This window comes from Rhinoderma darwinii, chromosome 13 (genome assembly GCF_050947455.1).
Source record: "Rhinoderma darwinii isolate aRhiDar2 chromosome 13, aRhiDar2.hap1, whole genome shotgun sequence".
NCBI classification, from domain to species: Eukaryota; Metazoa; Chordata; class Amphibia; order Anura; family Rhinodermatidae; genus Rhinoderma; species Rhinoderma darwinii.
In genome coordinates, this window is record NC_134699.1 from 51,165,817 (window position 1) to 51,182,515 (window position 16,699).

A 16,699-nucleotide genomic window follows, 5' to 3' on the forward strand; every position below is an offset into this window, starting at 1 on the left:
TTATCTATCTGGATCTATTATCGTGGCATGGTGGAACCAAGATATATTATCTATCTGGATCTATTATCGTGGCATGGTGGAACCAAGATATATTATCTATCTGGATCTATTATCGTGGCATGGTGGAACCAAGATATATTATCTATCTGGATCTATTATCGTGGCATGGTGGAACCAAGATATATTATCTATCTGGATCTATTATCGTGGCATGGTGGAACCAAGATATATTATCTATCTGGATCTATTATCGTGGCATGGTGGAACCAAGATATATTATCTATCTGGATCTATTATCGTGGCATGGTGGAACCAAGATATATTATCTATCTGGATCTATTATCGTGGCATGGTGGAACCAAGATATATTATCTATCTGGATCTATTATCGTGGCATGGTGGAACCAAGATATATTATCTATCTGGATCTATTATCGTGGCATGGTGGAACCAAGATATATTATCTATCTGGATCTATTATCGTGGTATGGTGGAACCAAGATATATTATCTATCTGGATCTATTATCGTGGCATGGTGGAACCAAGATATATTATCTATCTGGAGCTATTATCGTGGTTTCGGTGGGAGAAGGAAACACGGTTAGATGAACAGATCGCCTCTCCCAGTTACTTCTGGGCAGACGCCAAGGAACAGGAATGAAACCATATGGGGTAGAATGAAGCAAAACCTAGGTATAAATGCAAATATCAGTTTTAGTATGAGTCCTACCTACAGATATGTTGTCAACTTAACCGGGTATTTTAATTCTATTGTCGAGTTCAATCTTTATCAGCCGGTTTACTTGCTCTTAAAATTGCTTTTAACTTGTTTTGTAACGTAGTCCTTTCATTTCAAGCCGTACGCATTAAAGTCTTCTAATTCTTTTCTTAATCTGTCTTGCAATTTAAACCATGTAGCATTTGTCAGCAGGGAGATTTCTTTCTTGGCACTAGGAGAGCCATTTTTCTTCAGCATTAAGCCCACCATTTGCACTTCTTTGTGATGTGTATAATTTCCGACCTGGCTAGACATACTGACCTAGCTTTATTGACCCCTATTTAGTGAGCTACCTTCTAACTTACTGCTCCGTGGGTGGACAGATAACTGTTTAACCATGTCTACCGCGCTGTCACTTATTACTGTGGTAGCACTCTCCCCACCCCAAACTTGCAGCCAATTTTTGTATCTTGCTTATGACCCTGCGTAGCTCTGAGTAGCAGCTGCTCTCACGATCAGTTGACCTGGTAAGATGAGCCGCTCTTGAACTGCAGTGGGCGTCTGCCCTGGTCGTTTGCCTTACAGTGCGATGAGATGAGAGTCCCTTAAATAGATGGAAAGGCAGAGCTATAAAAAGGGATTTTTGTGTGCCGCTGCTCTGTGTGTGGAATTGGTAATCAGTATTCGGATCTGTGTTACAGGGATACAATCCCTGAAGGTGGCTCGGGAATTCACCACAATTTGTGGGAAAGGAGATAAACCTGATTCTGCTCAAGTGGAAATAACTTAATTGACAGCGCTGGCGCTAAGTTCACCTTCCGCGACTCCCGATCACGGCATCCTCAAGATGAGGTACTACCCTTCCCACAGGACTTCACGTAGCCTAAGGTCGGCGCGGACGGTGCGCTTTCCAAACGACGTGCTTTTTTTGGATCATATCCGACAGGGTGATCTGGAGCAAGTTGGGAGATTTATACGAGCTCGAAAGGTGACGTTGGATACAATCTACTTAACAGGTGAGGGTATCACTTATCATTAGGACTAGAGAAATATATCAAATTTAAAGCAAATACGAGATTTGGAGCAAGTAAGAAAGTAGTGTGTCCATAAGTAAAAATAGCCAGATATGTTATGCACAATGGCTCCCAGCCTCCTCGGACTTGTCCAGTCTTGGGCATATTTGCCAGGGCCTCTCCACCAATGACGGTTGTTTATTTGCGGTTGTTGAGTTGCACGGTTACCCGAAAACTTTCACACTGAAACCTATTAAAAGTCCAGTTGTCTTCTTCAGGTTTTCTAAATGTAATCTTGGCACTGTAGATAAATGTGTTCTATGCAAGTCTGACTATGCAAAGCTCTGAATTTGTATTATAGATGGGTTTACATTATTTTTGATATGTTTTATTTACTGGTGCGACTTTATACCTCCAGAATTGTGGTACTCATTAATATAGCTTCCTGCCTGCACCCCCTCCCAATTCCATAGTTGCCAACATTTATGTTTTTTAAACAGGGATAATTAGGGTGTGTCTTATCTGGTGGGTGTGTCTTATGGGGTGTGGTTTAACTGGTGGGCATGGTTTTCTTCCTAGAATTTCCGCATACAAACAAACAAAAATTAGTTTGGCTGACAACTACTGTGATGGCCAGTATCTCTCTCTGGTTTTCTGGTTGTATACAGGCAGATGATGTCTTACTTTATCACTAGGGCTAGGCGATATGTGCTGACCACTACTGGTAACATAAAAAACAGTGTAAATAGTGCCACACTCAGTGCCCTTTGTAGATGGTGCTCCATACTGCGACACACGGCTTCCTGTAGATAGTGCCACACAGCCCCTTTTTCGATAGTGCCATATGTCCTGTAGATTGGGCCACACACAGCCCCCTGTAGATTGGGCTACACCCCACTTGTAGATAGTGCCACACACTCCCCCCTTTATAGATAGTGCCACACTGCCCCCCTGTAGATAGTGCCATGGTGCCCACCAAACAAAAAAAAACGTATACTCACCTAGCCACATTCCCGCAAAGAACGGAGCTCCAAAGTCTCCTCAGTCCTGCAGAGTATAAGGTGCCGAGACAGGATCCTTGCGTAGGACGGCGCAGTTCAGTGACGTAATCGCGCCAGATTGCACAGGGATCCTGTCCAGCGTTTTATAGGCTGCAGGCCTAGCATGGCCTGTAACCTAGTGAATGGCAGAGCAGGGAGCAGGCTCCCTTCTCTGCTACAGTATTCAATTGTATTGAATACTTCCTGAGGAGGCAGATACAATTGAATGCGGTAGCCGCCAGTTCAAGTTGCCGGAACACGGTCCGGGACAGTAAATTGCCAGGATTGCCTCTGTAAATTTGGGGAAGTCCCGGCAAATTCGGGACTGTTGGCAACTATGCCATTCATATAATTGTGGTATACAACATGCTATTAAAATATCGCTCATTCGCTTCCCCCCCCTCTGACTGCAATACATTTCAGGTTATAGACTGCTGTAAATGATAGTCTCCCCTTATAGTAAGGGCAGGAGTGGTTGCTGGTACTTAGAATACCGCTGCAGCAAACTAAATGTTCTGTTTCTTAAGGAGAAAATTGTGGGGTATTAGTTTATTAGGGGGGTATTAGTTTGCACTAAAAGTGGAGCTATGGTCTAAATGTTTTGTGCAGAGGTTCTTTTTGCAACTGTACCCCCCTCCCCAACATTAAAAAATAGCATTGTTATAGCAGGCTGGTGTGGGGGTGCAATGATCTATCATGCCAACTATGATACAATAATCCTGGGAGAAGCAGTCTCACTATACAAATGAATGTATATAAAATATAGAGTCTATGCTGTGTGAGGACATCATGTTTAGTACTACGTGAAGATATCAGAGTTAGGTGGCTGCACAAAGAATAGCTTTTGAATCACAACTCTAAGAGCTACATGTTATGTCTCTGCTTGTCGGCTGGCCTGAGCTTAAAGTGTAACTAAACTTTCAAAAAACTTCTGACATGTCATAGTGACATACATTAGTAGTGATAAACGTAGATTTATTTCTTTTTTCATTTGGCAGTATATACCAGAGGCTACATGTGCAACGTTTCGGTCGTGAGACTTTCGTCTGGCACTGAGCCGTACTGGGGACTGGTTTGGCGATTATGCTGGCGCTACGGTAATAGAATATGGCGGCTCACCACTCTCTACTGGCGGTGAGCCGCCATATTCTATTACCGTAGCGCCAGCATAATCGCCAAACCAGTCCCCAGTACGGCTCAATGCCCGACGAAGGTCTCACGACTGAAACGTTGCACATGTAGCCTCTGGTATATACTGCCAAATGAAAAAAAAAAATAAAAATCTACGTTTATCACTACTAATGTGTGCCGAATACAATTCTTTTGACCTATAACTGGGTTGGGACCCTATTTCGAGCACCTGAGGAAACTGGTGCTGTCTGAACAAAACCACACATGTCATAGTGACATGTCAGAAGTTTTGATTGGTGGGAGTGCGAGCACGGAGACCCCCACCGGTCGCTAAAACGAAGCGGGCAGAAGCGCTCGTGTTAGCGATGAGCCGTTTGGTTTCTGATCGTGTTTTTTCGGAAAGCCGAGCAGTTGGTGTACGGGCTCAATAGAAAGTCTATTAACCCATATACCAACTGCTCGGGTTTCCGAGAAAAGCCGATCAGAAACAAAGTGGGTCAGCGCTTACGCGATCGCTTCTGCTGCTTCGTTTTAGCCATCGGAAGTTTTCTGAAAGATTAGTCACCCTTTAAAATTTTTATCATAGTCCAAGTATAAAGTGATTTTCTGTGTTTATTTGTCTGCAGAAAAGTATGTCACACATCTAGGCTGCCCTTGCCTAATCATGTAAGAACTTTGTGTGCAATATAACCCAGAGTCTTTATGTTTTACACACGGAGCATTGGTGGATAATATAGAATATTGTAGAGTTATATATCCTATAATTTTATAAATAATAGAATTTGCAACTGAGACATGTTTTATATCCTCAGGCATGGGTGCTCTGCATGAGGCAGTCCTCTCTGGAAATCTAGAGTGTGTAAAGCTGCTAGTGAAATATGGTGCGGACATAGAACAGAGGGATGAAAATGACTGGACTCCATTACATATGGCGTGTAGTGATGCTCATCCGCACATTGCAAGGTAAGGGTATGTGCACACAAGAAGTGCCTTTTGCGTCTGAAAAGACAGACTGTTTTCAGGAGAAAACAGCTGCCTCGTTTCAGACGTAAAAGCTCCTCCTCGCATTATGCATTGCGTCTTTGAAGCTCGTAAACTTGAGCTGCTCTTCATTGACTTCAATGAAGAACGGCTCAAATTACGTTGCAAAGAAGTGTCCTGCACTTCTTTGCGAGGCAGTCAATTTACTCGTCGTCGTTTGACAGCTGTCAAATGACGACGCGTAAATGACAGGTTGTCTGCACAATACGTCGGCAAACCCATTCAAATGAATAGGCAGATGATTGCCGACGTATTGTAGCCCTATTTTCAGACGTAAAACGAGGCATAATACGCCTCATTTACGCCTGAAAATAGGTCGTGTGAACCCAGCCTAAGGCAGCATCATGGGACCCTTGAATGACACCATATTCTCCTTTAAAGGGAACCTGTCACCATCATTTCACCTATTGAACTCTCCTCACCCCTCGCTGGCCGCTGCTGTCAAAAGTTCATTGCCGTTATCCCCTCCCCTAAACTCCTGCTCAGACCGTAAATAACGGTCTGCAAACATTTCGCGCCTTTTATGGTAATAATCCATCAGTCTCGTCCGTTCCTCTTCTTATGCTGACCCACCGCCGAAAACTGGCCCGCTCTGACGAAATGACGCATGTGCCCGTCATGTATGGTCCGACAAACTTCCCTGCTTCGTCCGGGCGTCAAATCTAGTTACTGCGCATGCGCCACTATGGTGAAAATAGACTTTCCGCTGCGGCAATAACGCACCATTTCCTGCGTATTTGACTGCTGAAAATGGTGAGTATGTTGCTGCGTTTTTCACAATGCTTGGAGATGGAGACATCTCTGAAAGACGCAGCAATTCAGTCCTCTTTCCGCAGCAGGAATTGATATGCTGCGGAAAGGAAAATAAATGCACTGCAGGTTCATTTCTGCTCTGAATATTTATGCAGCGTGTGAATGAGATTTGTTAAATCTCACCCACTTTGCTGCTAGTGTATTCTGCTGCGTTTATTCCGTCTGCAATTCTGAACGGAAGAAATGGAGAAATTCCGCTACGTGTGGACGAGCCCTAAAATATACATGCTCAAAAAACTGCACCTTTATTCTGTAGAGCCAGGGAGAGCTGCTTCAGGAAATTTGATTGCACCGCAGCCGCTCTACCCTATTAGGCTCCATGCACAGGACCAAAGATTTTGTCCGTAATTACTTCTAATTTCATTATAAATGAAAGTAGCAGTTAAACCTTAAACAAAACTACTACCAAGCAAAATCTGCACTCCAAAATCCAAATGACAGTCCTTCCGAGCCGGGCAGTGTGCCCAAACAGCAGTTTATGACTACATATGGGGTATTACTGTACTAGGGAGAACCCTCAACTATTAATAGGGTGTGTGTCTCCAGTAGCACAAGCTGGGCACAACATAGTGGGCACTGAAATGGCATATCGGTGGAAAAATTGCAATATCCATTAAACACTTATTTCTAAAATCACCCGAGGGGTCAAAATGTGACTACACCTCTAGATGAATGCCTTAAGGGGTGTAGTTTAAAAGAATGGGGCAACTTCTCAGGGGTTTCCACTGTACAGGTTCCTTCGGGGCAATGCAACATACGTCTAAAAACCATTCCAGCAAAATCTGCGCTCCAAAAGCCAAATGGCGCTCCTTCCCATCTGGGCCCTGCGAAGCGTCCAAACAGCAGTTTACGACCACATTTGGGGTATTGTCATACTCGGGAAGAATTGTGTAACAGATGTTGTGGTGCTTTTTATCCTATAGTCCTTGCAAAAATTGAGATAAAACTACATATTTGTTGGACAAAATTACATTTCATTTTCATGGCCCACTTCTAATAAAATCTATGAAACGCCTGTCTTGTCAAAGTGCTTTCTACAATACTAGATACAGCCCTTGAGGGGTGTAGTTTTCAAAATGGGGGTGTTTCTTATGTTTTGGCAACTCAAGGCCTTTTCAAACATGAAATGGTGCCTGAAAAACAACCCAATAATAGGAGGCCCCAAAATCCACTAGATGCTCCTTTATTTCTGAGTCCTGTGTTTGAGTAAAGTAGCACACTAGGGCCACATGTGGTATATTTCTACAAACTGCAGAATCAGGGTAATACATATTGAGTTGTGTTTCACTGTTGCAGTGTAACTGAAAAGCATTAAAAAGTTTTTACCATATTAAATACACATCAAATTGGAAAAATGGGGCTCCGTCTTTAAAGAGGACCTGTCACTAGGTCATATAAGTTGGTTTACTGACATGAATTGCGCAATATTCCTTATTCCAGCGCTGTTTTTCTTTTAATCCTGGACCTCCTATTCCAGAGATATGGCCCACTGTTGTGTTGGCTTGCTCTATGCTAATTTGCTATAGTTAGCCAACAGGCCGTGAACTACTCAAGCTGTCTTGCAATGATTGGTTAGTATCAGTCAGGGAAGCTAGCTCCACCCCAAAAGTCGTACAGTATATAGGGAACTAACACAACAGTGGTCCATATCTCTAGAACAGGAGAGTCCAGGAAAAAAAAGAAAAACAGCGCTGGAATCGAGGAGGCAGCGCTATTCATATCAGTTAACAAGTTCAACTTATATGACCTAGTGACAGGTCCTTAAGGCCAAAACTGGTTGCGGTGGCAAAGGGTTCTCTGTTTTGGAAAATACTTACTAGTTAGACAGGTCCCTTGACAATAAGCTGATTACAAAAAGTCCCCCATGTAGAACCCTCATGGATCAGCTGTTATCTGTGGGGGAATCCTGGCAGTAACAGGATCAATTTCACTGCAGCGCCACCACAGGGGAAATTAAGCATTACACAGTGCCAATTGAAATAAGTGGATTGTCTGAGCAACGCAGGACAGGACAGGTCCTCCAGAGCGAGAGACGCTCTTTGTAACCACTTCACTCTGGCCAAGAGATGAGGATCCTGTACAGAATCCTCTAATAGGGTATAGGGAAATGTGGTTTCTAATCCAGGCAATCACTTTAATTTCTTATATATGAAGGAGGTGACCTGTTACTTGCCGTTCTACATTTCACTAGAAGGAGCTTTGAAGAGACGTCCGGCATTGCATGTCTCCCTAGACTGTCTGCCCACTCACTAGACTGCATTTCCACCCCTTAGTTTAAAACTCCTGGAGGTCGACGTGACTCTTATAATTATTGGAGGTACACCTCACGTATATTTTTTGTATAAATAAGAGTAACAAATGCTCTTGAAGAGGACCTGTCCGCTCTTTTTCCTCTGTGGGAAAAAAAACAGCGGCGTGTACCAGTCCTCTCAACAATGGGGTCGTCACTTGTCAATTTTATAATTTTCCCTATAGAGGTAATAGGATACCCAAAATTTTGCCTTTAGGAATTACTTACTTTGCATGTGCAGCTTTTTAGCCAATCACATGGTAAGTAGATTTGCCTATTTGTCATATGATTGGTTGAAAATTTCATTGTGAAATAGGCGGTCGAGATACTTCGGTTGAAGGACTTGGGAATTTTTTTTTTTAACTGGTTGCCAACCTCCGGCTGTATATAAATGGCCGGCGGTTGAGGCCCTTAAAACCTGCGCCATAGTGCATATATGGTGCAGGTTTTAGCTGGCTGCCCCTCCCATTGGGCATCTAAATGTCAGGTGCCCGGCAGTCAGTGACTGCTGGGGATCCTGTAGAGAAGACAGAAGCAGCTTTCACTGCTTCTATCTTCTCTGATTGCTTGTACACAGCGCTCAATGAGAAATCACGTCGCTATCCCAACAAATAAAAAAGTTATAACCGTTTAACAAACACGTGCTAAAAATGGCTGAACACAGTCTGGTCCTGAAGGCTCAAAATAGCTCGGTCCTGAACCGGTTAAAAACACTGCAATCTGTAACGAATTAAATAATAATAATAATAATAATTATAATAATAATAAAAAACACAGCACATTTTATTTGATAATAGTTTCTTGAAAAGACCAAAGCCTGAGTAATCTCAAGATTTAAGTAATTTGAGACAAACTGGTTCCTAGGGTCATGTTGCCTAACAACTCTGTGATTGTTAGGCAGCATGTCCCTAGCAACCAGTTTGTCAGGCAATACCCAGCTGTTCAGAACAGAGCTAAATTTGCACTGTGTTGAAAGCAGATGGGGATGCAACTTGGCAAAAGTCAAGATACATTGTTTCCCATCTTAAATTTATGCAATGGGATAAATTACAACTCATATAATGCTGGAATGAAACCTTCATATACTGCATGAGGAAAGATCATGTGTTGGGCTTGTATCTGTCCTCTCTCACTCCGCCTCACATGATAGTCTTCTGCACAAGACCAGTCGTGGGTTCAAGAATAGGCTTTCCACTTCTTAAAAATGTCTGGTGGTATGTCCCCCCACCCTTCTCCTATTCCTTCTCCAAATCACATGTTAATGCAGAGTAGACATACCTATGGATATATAGCACCATCTAGTGGACACTTCACATATTATGACTTATTGTCAAACCCTTGGTTTCGAAGCATTAGTACGCCTCATGTAAACTTGTTTGACGATATATTTGGAGTAGATATTCACAGTAAAAGGGGGTTTTACACTGGGCAATTATCGTGCGGATGAGCGTTCATAGAAGCGATCAGCAGATGATAGCGATCAGCAGATGAACGAGCAAATGCTCAATCATCTGCTGGTTGTATCGTTTTAAAAAAGTTTAATATTATCGTTGTGGGCAGCACATCTCCCCGTGTAAACCGGGAGTCGCGCTGCCGACATGATAATAATGTATGGGGACGAGCGCTCGGAGTAATGAGCGCTCGTCCCCATACATATCTCCTTGTACCAGGAGCGGTCTCGTTCATCGGCACGCGCTGTACCGGTCAAAATCGGCCAGTGTAATAAAGGCTTAACTCTAGTCATTATTATAATTAAAACAAAGTAGGTCATAAAATTGTGGTCAGTGGGGGGGGGGGGGGGGGGGGTCAAACAGCAGCAGGGAGTGAGGGGCTGCTCAACTTCCCAACTTGAGATTAAAAAGAGGGGCAGGTATATGCAGCGAGATGTGTATGCCACATGATTTTTTGCAGTTGACCCATAACAAGGCTACCACAGTGCAACCCATAACATTCAGCCACTCTGACCCCACGCAGACTCTCACAGCACCCCTATAACAATGTCTCATTGACGCACAACAGACCGCCAGTGACTTCTAACACAGTCAGTAACACGTAATGTTCTCAAATTGTACATATCTCAAAAACCAATGCATCAACCAAGTTATTTAGCATGAATTGCTCTGCCTGGGGACTCCAGCACTTATAAAGTGGACATGTTCTGATTGGGAACTCCAGTGATAGAAAACCCCTGAAGTCACTGACCATATATGGACAGTGACATCAGGAGCAGGGCTGGAGTCCCCGGGCAGAGCATCAGCTGATTCTCTGCTCTCACCGAGCAGAGAATCAGCTGATGCTCTGCCCGGGGACTCCAGCCCTGCTCCTGACGTCACTGTCCATATATGGTCAGTGACTCCTGTGCTGCTGCCAACGTCATTGTCCATATATGGACAGTGACGTGGGCAGAAGTGCTGGAGTCCCCACCCCGGGCAGAGCATCAGCTGATTCTCTGCTCAGGGACTCCAGTGATAGGAAACCCCTGATTTGACCAAATATGGACGTCGGGAGCAGTGCTGGCATCCCGAGCAAAGCGCTAGCTGATGCTCTGCTTGGGAATCAAGCAATAGGCAATGTGACAGCCCCTTGCGGTCATGTCCACGAACAGCACATGAAGCAATCCCTCAGTCACATGGGGCCATGTCGGAGCGTCATCATTATTAGAAAAGCTCCAGCACTTCCGGTAACAATTCACAAGGTTTGAACTGCACCATTTAGTACAGAATTTTAAATTAAAGTACATTAGTAAGTTACTTCGTTTCACATAAATATAATATTGGAATGCAATTTTTGTTCCCCTGATAACCCCTTTAAGGCCCACTATTGTGTTACAACCTGGGCCCACCAGAGAATCCTCCAGTTTGACCCTGGATGAATGAAAGATCACATACCATGGATATGCCATAAATGTCTGAGATGGGAATAACCTAATAATGTAGAAGTGATAAGAGGAGAAAGTCATGGTTTAAGTCCTGCCAAGCTTCATTGCCCTTGATCTGCCCTCAGTTCAGTGGTAAATCTGCATTGAGCTGAGTAACTTGAGATTCTAGGGATGGGTCTGAAAACCCCATTAACAAACTGTGGTTGTAAGGCTGGATTCACACGGGCGTTGCGCATCTCGGACGTGAAAAACTTCAATTTTCCACGTCCGAGGTGCATCCATGCTCTGCGCTGCGGGACGCGATATCACGCATCCCCCATGGACTAGAGTCTATGGAGGGATGCGTGAAAAAATAGGACATGTCCTATTTTCTCACGGACCCCTCACACGGTCTGTTGAAACAACGGCTGTGTGAACGGCCACATTGAATTATATAGGTCCGTGTGACGGCCGTTGTTTCAACAACCATCACACGGATGTATAACACGTTCGTGTGAATTAGGCCTAAGGCAGTGTATCCCTTGTGACCAGACTGTCAGACATGAGCCAGCTGATCAGCTTAGTTGGATTGGCACTGTGTTGGCAGCAGAGAAGGAGACAAGCAACTTGGCAGCCATTGTGCAAAAGTCATTTAAAGGGTAATTAAAGTTTAAAAAAACAACTTCTGACATGTCATAGTGACATGTCATAAGTTTTGATCGGTGAGGGTCCAAGCACTGAGACCCCCACTGATCGCTAAAACGAAGCGGCAGAAGCGCTCGGGTTCCTGATCGGCTTTTCTTGGAAAGCAGAGCAATTGGTGTACTGGCTTAATAGACAGTCTATGAGCCCGTAAACCAACTGCTCGGTTTTCCGAGAAAAGCTGATCAGAAATGAAGCGGCTCAGCGATCACCCGATTCTGCCGCTTAGCTTTAGCACTGAGACCCCCACCGATCAAAACGTATGACATGTCACTATGACATGTCAGAAGTTTGTTGAAAGTTTAGTTAGACTGAAGTATCCGAACAAGTGCACATGTATAAGGTAAGCATTGGGAGCTTTTCACAGCGTATGCGTTGAACGTAAGGAAAAATGTGATGTGAATGGCCATCATAAAAAAAAAGAGATAACTGTATATACATTCATAAGACACATAACCCCACCAAAATCCTTCTGTTTCCACCCAGGTACCTTCTTTCTCTTGGAGCAGAAAAAGATGTTGTGAACAGCGAAGGAGAGAAGCCATGTGAACTGATAGACTCGGACTGCGAGGAGCTAGTTCAGCTCTTCTCGACAAAGGAGGGCGACTGACGTGAACTGTATGCCAGCCCCTGCAGGGTGGGCCTTTTTAACCTTTGCTGACCCATTAAAGGGTGAGAGCTACAACGCAGACTGCAGAGATTTCTTCCTGAGCTCTCACCATCTCAACCTAGCTGATGCCTGAGGAGTTTCTATAATGTCCAGCTACAGACACACAAATACTGGAAAGGACAGGATGATGAAAGAGCAACGCTAATCTTTACTGCTAAATGGATAGCCTGTATGGATTCCCTGTAAAAGCCGGGTGACTATCTGTGGACTTTTCACTGGTACGGAAGAGGACCTTCCTGGAGATGCTAGAAAATGGGCCACCACTTTGTACAAGGCTGTGTATGTTTTTGCACCGTGTACTAAATAGTCTTGGAATGTACATACATTTATACAGTATATATAACTGTGTGTTTAACTAGTCTGTGACTTCAGATTAAAGGAACAGGCTTAGAAGTCATAGTAATATTTATTAAACACAATGTCAAGTGCAGAGAAGATCTAGATCCTTACAGATTCTGAATTCCCACATGGGGTTTACAAATTGGTTGGTGCCCACAGTGGAAATGGCAAAATGTTCCCCCTTATAATCACTATGCCAACTTTCTACATGTAATAATCACACATATCTACATAGTGTGATTTAGGGGGTTAATCATCGTGTTCCTGATCATACTTGATGGTCTAGAGTGGTTTAGAAGTTAATATCGATTATCTCCAGTCAGCATCGGACTGGGGTTCCTTGGGCCCACCAGAGGAGATGATTCTGAGGACCCACCCTCCATCTATAGAGAACATGTACACGTCCACTTTAATTTCATCACGGTCCTTGTTGTTATCATTGTACACACGGGATATATCATGAATAAGGTCTAATAAATAATTTGTGATTCATCCCATAAGAAATAGTCCCTCGTGGCAAGTGATTGGCTCCACATGGGGTTGTCTTCTGCTGGATCTTTAGGGCCATTATTGTGTTAGAGCCTGGGCCCACCGGAGGATCCTCTGGTGGGCCAGTCCGACCCCGTCTCCAGTGGTGCAGAAGTTTAGGTAGTATTGGTGGTGCTACAGGGTGGTTGTGGATTATCACCGAATATTCCTGGTGGTGTAGAGTGATTAGGGGTTAACAACGAATATTTCTGCTGCACTGGGGTGGCTTATAGGTTAACACTTATTATAGGTTAACACTTAATATTCCTGGTGGTTTAGGGTGGTATAATCCAGTGTGGCCTATGGTAGCAAAGAGATGGCTAAAGTGTACATACAATATAATTTTATTTAATTTAAATCGATTCAAAATTCTATAATGATAAAAGATATAAAAGTATCTTCAGAATGGTTGGAGCTCTGTTTTTCTGACACAGATCCTCTGCTACCTGTTACAAAGCCATAGTTCAATGATATGATAAAATTCTGTCTGCCGGCAGCCGCCACCATGGTGAGCTCCGCGCATACATCTTCATACAGCTTCCACTGTACGCAATACTAGCTGCAGACGACCGCGTTCACACATCGCGTAAATATTCCGCAGGTCTACAAATCTGCACCAAAATCAGCGACGAAATCTGTTGTGTTACATAGCCAGCGGATTTCACTCTTTGCATAGCAATATATGAAATCCGCAGTATAATCTGTGTCATTTCCACAACAGGGGCATGATGTAGGTTTGAAAATCCGCTACAGATTTTTAAGGCTGTGAGTGAACGGAATTTGTTAAAAAGCCAACAACTTACATTGTGCTGTACTCAGTTGCGGAATTTCGGCGCGGATTTCAAAAACCAAACTTCTGCAACATATATGTGATGTGTGAACATAGCCGAAATCTGTAAGCAAGGAGCTCCCCCTAGTCATGGCTGCAGGTAGTAAGAATGTTATCTATGCTCTACAGGTACTTGTTAATAAATCGCTTGTCAGTATTTCTAAATGGAGTTCTATTAGCCATTTTTCAGGCGACCGTGTTCGGTCCGTGATATATGGACTGTGTGTTGGCCGTTTTTTCTGGACCAACCACAGTTCAGGGAGCCAAGCATCATAGTTATCTATGATGCTAGGAGTCCCTGCCTCCCCGCAGGACTACTGTCCTGTACTGTTATCATGTTTTCAGTACGGGATAGATAACTATGATGATTGGCTCCCTGATCTGTGATCGGTCCTGGAAATATGGCCGACACACAATCCATATATCACGGACCGAACAAGGCCTAACCCTAGGAAGTAGACCACCCCCATGCTAGGAGAACTTTATATTTACCACTTGCCACAAAGCAAGTCTGGAATAGTCTAAAATTGGGAGATCGCACAAACGGCATGTAGAGATATTTTTTATAAATGGTTATATTTATACATAAATGCTGATTGTATCCATGTATACATCTTTAAGTGGAAGCGTTCTTAGGACACAGCACTGTATCAATGCCCAGCAGACACTGATGTAGCTCAATGTCAATGTGAAGCTGAACTAGCTCAGTAATTGCAGGAGTCTCAGTCCAGCCTCAAATGGTGTGTGAGGATTGTACATCCCCACGGTATGCCGGAGTTCTTCCTATGTCCGTGTGCTTATTTTGTAAAGTGCATATATCATTTTTATTTGAATAAATCTGCTTTTGTGTGCACCCTGCTGAATTCTGAACAGCCTGCATTGTGGGATATATATGCCCTAAGCTAGTCATGTTGCTTACATCTTCTTAGATTGTGTAGGAAACGGCTTGCGGCGAGGGACAGAATTTGCACCCAAATAGGTGTATGTAATGCGCACCCGCCTCCACCTCTCCCCGCACCACCAAACCTGTGCCCTCTGTGCTGTGCTAAAGACTTAGGCTGGGTTCACACGAGCATGTTCGGTCCGTAATGGACGGAACGTATTTCGGCCGCAAGTCCCGGACCGAACACAGTGCAGGGAGCCGGGCTCCTAGCATCATAGTTATGTACGACGCTAGGAGTCCCTGCCTCTCTGCCGGACAACTGTCCCGTAGTGAAAACATGATTACAGTACGGGACAGTAGTTCCATGGAGAGGCAGGGACTCCTAGCGTCGAACATAACTATGATGCTAGGAGCCCGGCTCCCTGCAGTGTGCTCAGTCCGGGACTTCCGGACGTAACATGCTCGTGTGAATCCAGCCTTACGACTATTGTCCTCCTATATCAAAACCTCCAAGACTTCTCCCATGCTGCCCCTGAACTCTGGCATGTTCTCCCTAACATTCATGAAAGCGGATATTTCTTGTGGTTATTGTACTTCTTACACAACGCTGGGATAAGACCGGTCCTTCATTTTTATACCTTTTCTGTTGCAAATTTACAAAACACAACTACTTTTTTTTAACCTCATCCTCCTCCCCTCCCCTATGCCATACTCCTCTCCTCAGTCCTCTTTACACCTTTCCTTGAACAGATCAAAGATGGGTGACTGGGACAATTATTTTTATTAATGACTCCCTGGTGCTTACATGTGACTAATGTCAATCTGGGTCATGACTTTCATTCTGAGGTGACACATCATGTGACTACGGTGTACAGCAATTAGCCGTAACCCTATCACGGCATTCACCGTGCGGTAAAAACGGCATCTTAACTTCATTCTGCCGGTCAATACGATTATGGCGATACCAAAATATATGTCGTTTTTTTTTAAGTTTTACTACTTTTACAAGGAAAAAAATGATTTTATTTTTTGTGGGAGATGAAGGGACCACGAAACAGCAATTCTGACGGTTTTAATTTTTTATTATTTTTTTCCGCCGTTCACCTTGCGGACTAAATAATGATATATTGTAATAGTTCAGACTTTTACGGACGCGTCGATACCAGTTATGTTCGTTTTTTCTTTTTTTTACATTGTGCTTGAGGGGAAATTGGAAAAGTTTTATTTTTTTCTTTTAATTGTTTTTTATTTATCAAAAAAACTTTTACTGTTTTTTACTTGTCCCCCTAGGGGACTTTAACCAGCGATCGCTAGTTAGATCGCTTGCACGATATACTGCAATACTAATGTGTTGCAGAAAAATAGAAAAAGATGATTGCAAAGGTTCGCACAACGCTTTTCCACTGCGTTAGTTGATTCCACGTCTTAGGTATTACAGGTGCTCGAAAATACTCCAAAAAGAACCCTGAGTCGACAGCAGGTATACAAGGCAATGGAAGAGGACAAAAAATTGTTGTATCCAGCACTCTGGTAAAAAAAAAAATTGGCTTTATTTGGTCATTTTAAAATAGAACAATTAAAATGAAAATCCCGGGACCACGGTTACGCGTTTTGAACCTCTGGGGTTCTTAATCATAGCTTAGAGGTTCGAAACGCATAAGCGTGGTCCCGGGATTTTCATTTTAATTGTTCTGTTTTAAAATGACCTTACAATGATTTTACAAACATTTTTTAAGCCAAAACCAGAATTGGTTCCAGGAGAGAAGACATCCTTTATACATTTCTTGTTTAGGTTCCATTAATGGCCGCCAATACGCCTTTTCACAGCGCTATGTCATAAGCCT

At 43.5% G+C, this 16,699-nt stretch overlaps 1 protein-coding gene across 1 annotated transcript; it reads left to right on the top strand.

Moving 5' to 3' along the window:
* The first annotated feature begins 1,507 nt into the window (after positions 1–1,507).
* On the top strand, positions 1,508–12,535 carry PPP1R27 (protein phosphatase 1 regulatory subunit 27). The gene is made up of 3 exons (XM_075845795.1): positions 1,508–1,735; positions 4,716–4,866; positions 12,093–12,535. Exons 1-3 carry the CDS (start codon positions 1,567–1,569, stop codon positions 12,214–12,216), a joined length of 444 nt encoding a protein of 147 aa, XP_075701910.1. The 5' UTR covers positions 1,508–1,566; the 3' UTR covers positions 12,217–12,535.
* Positions 12,536–16,699: the final 4,164 nt, after the last annotated feature.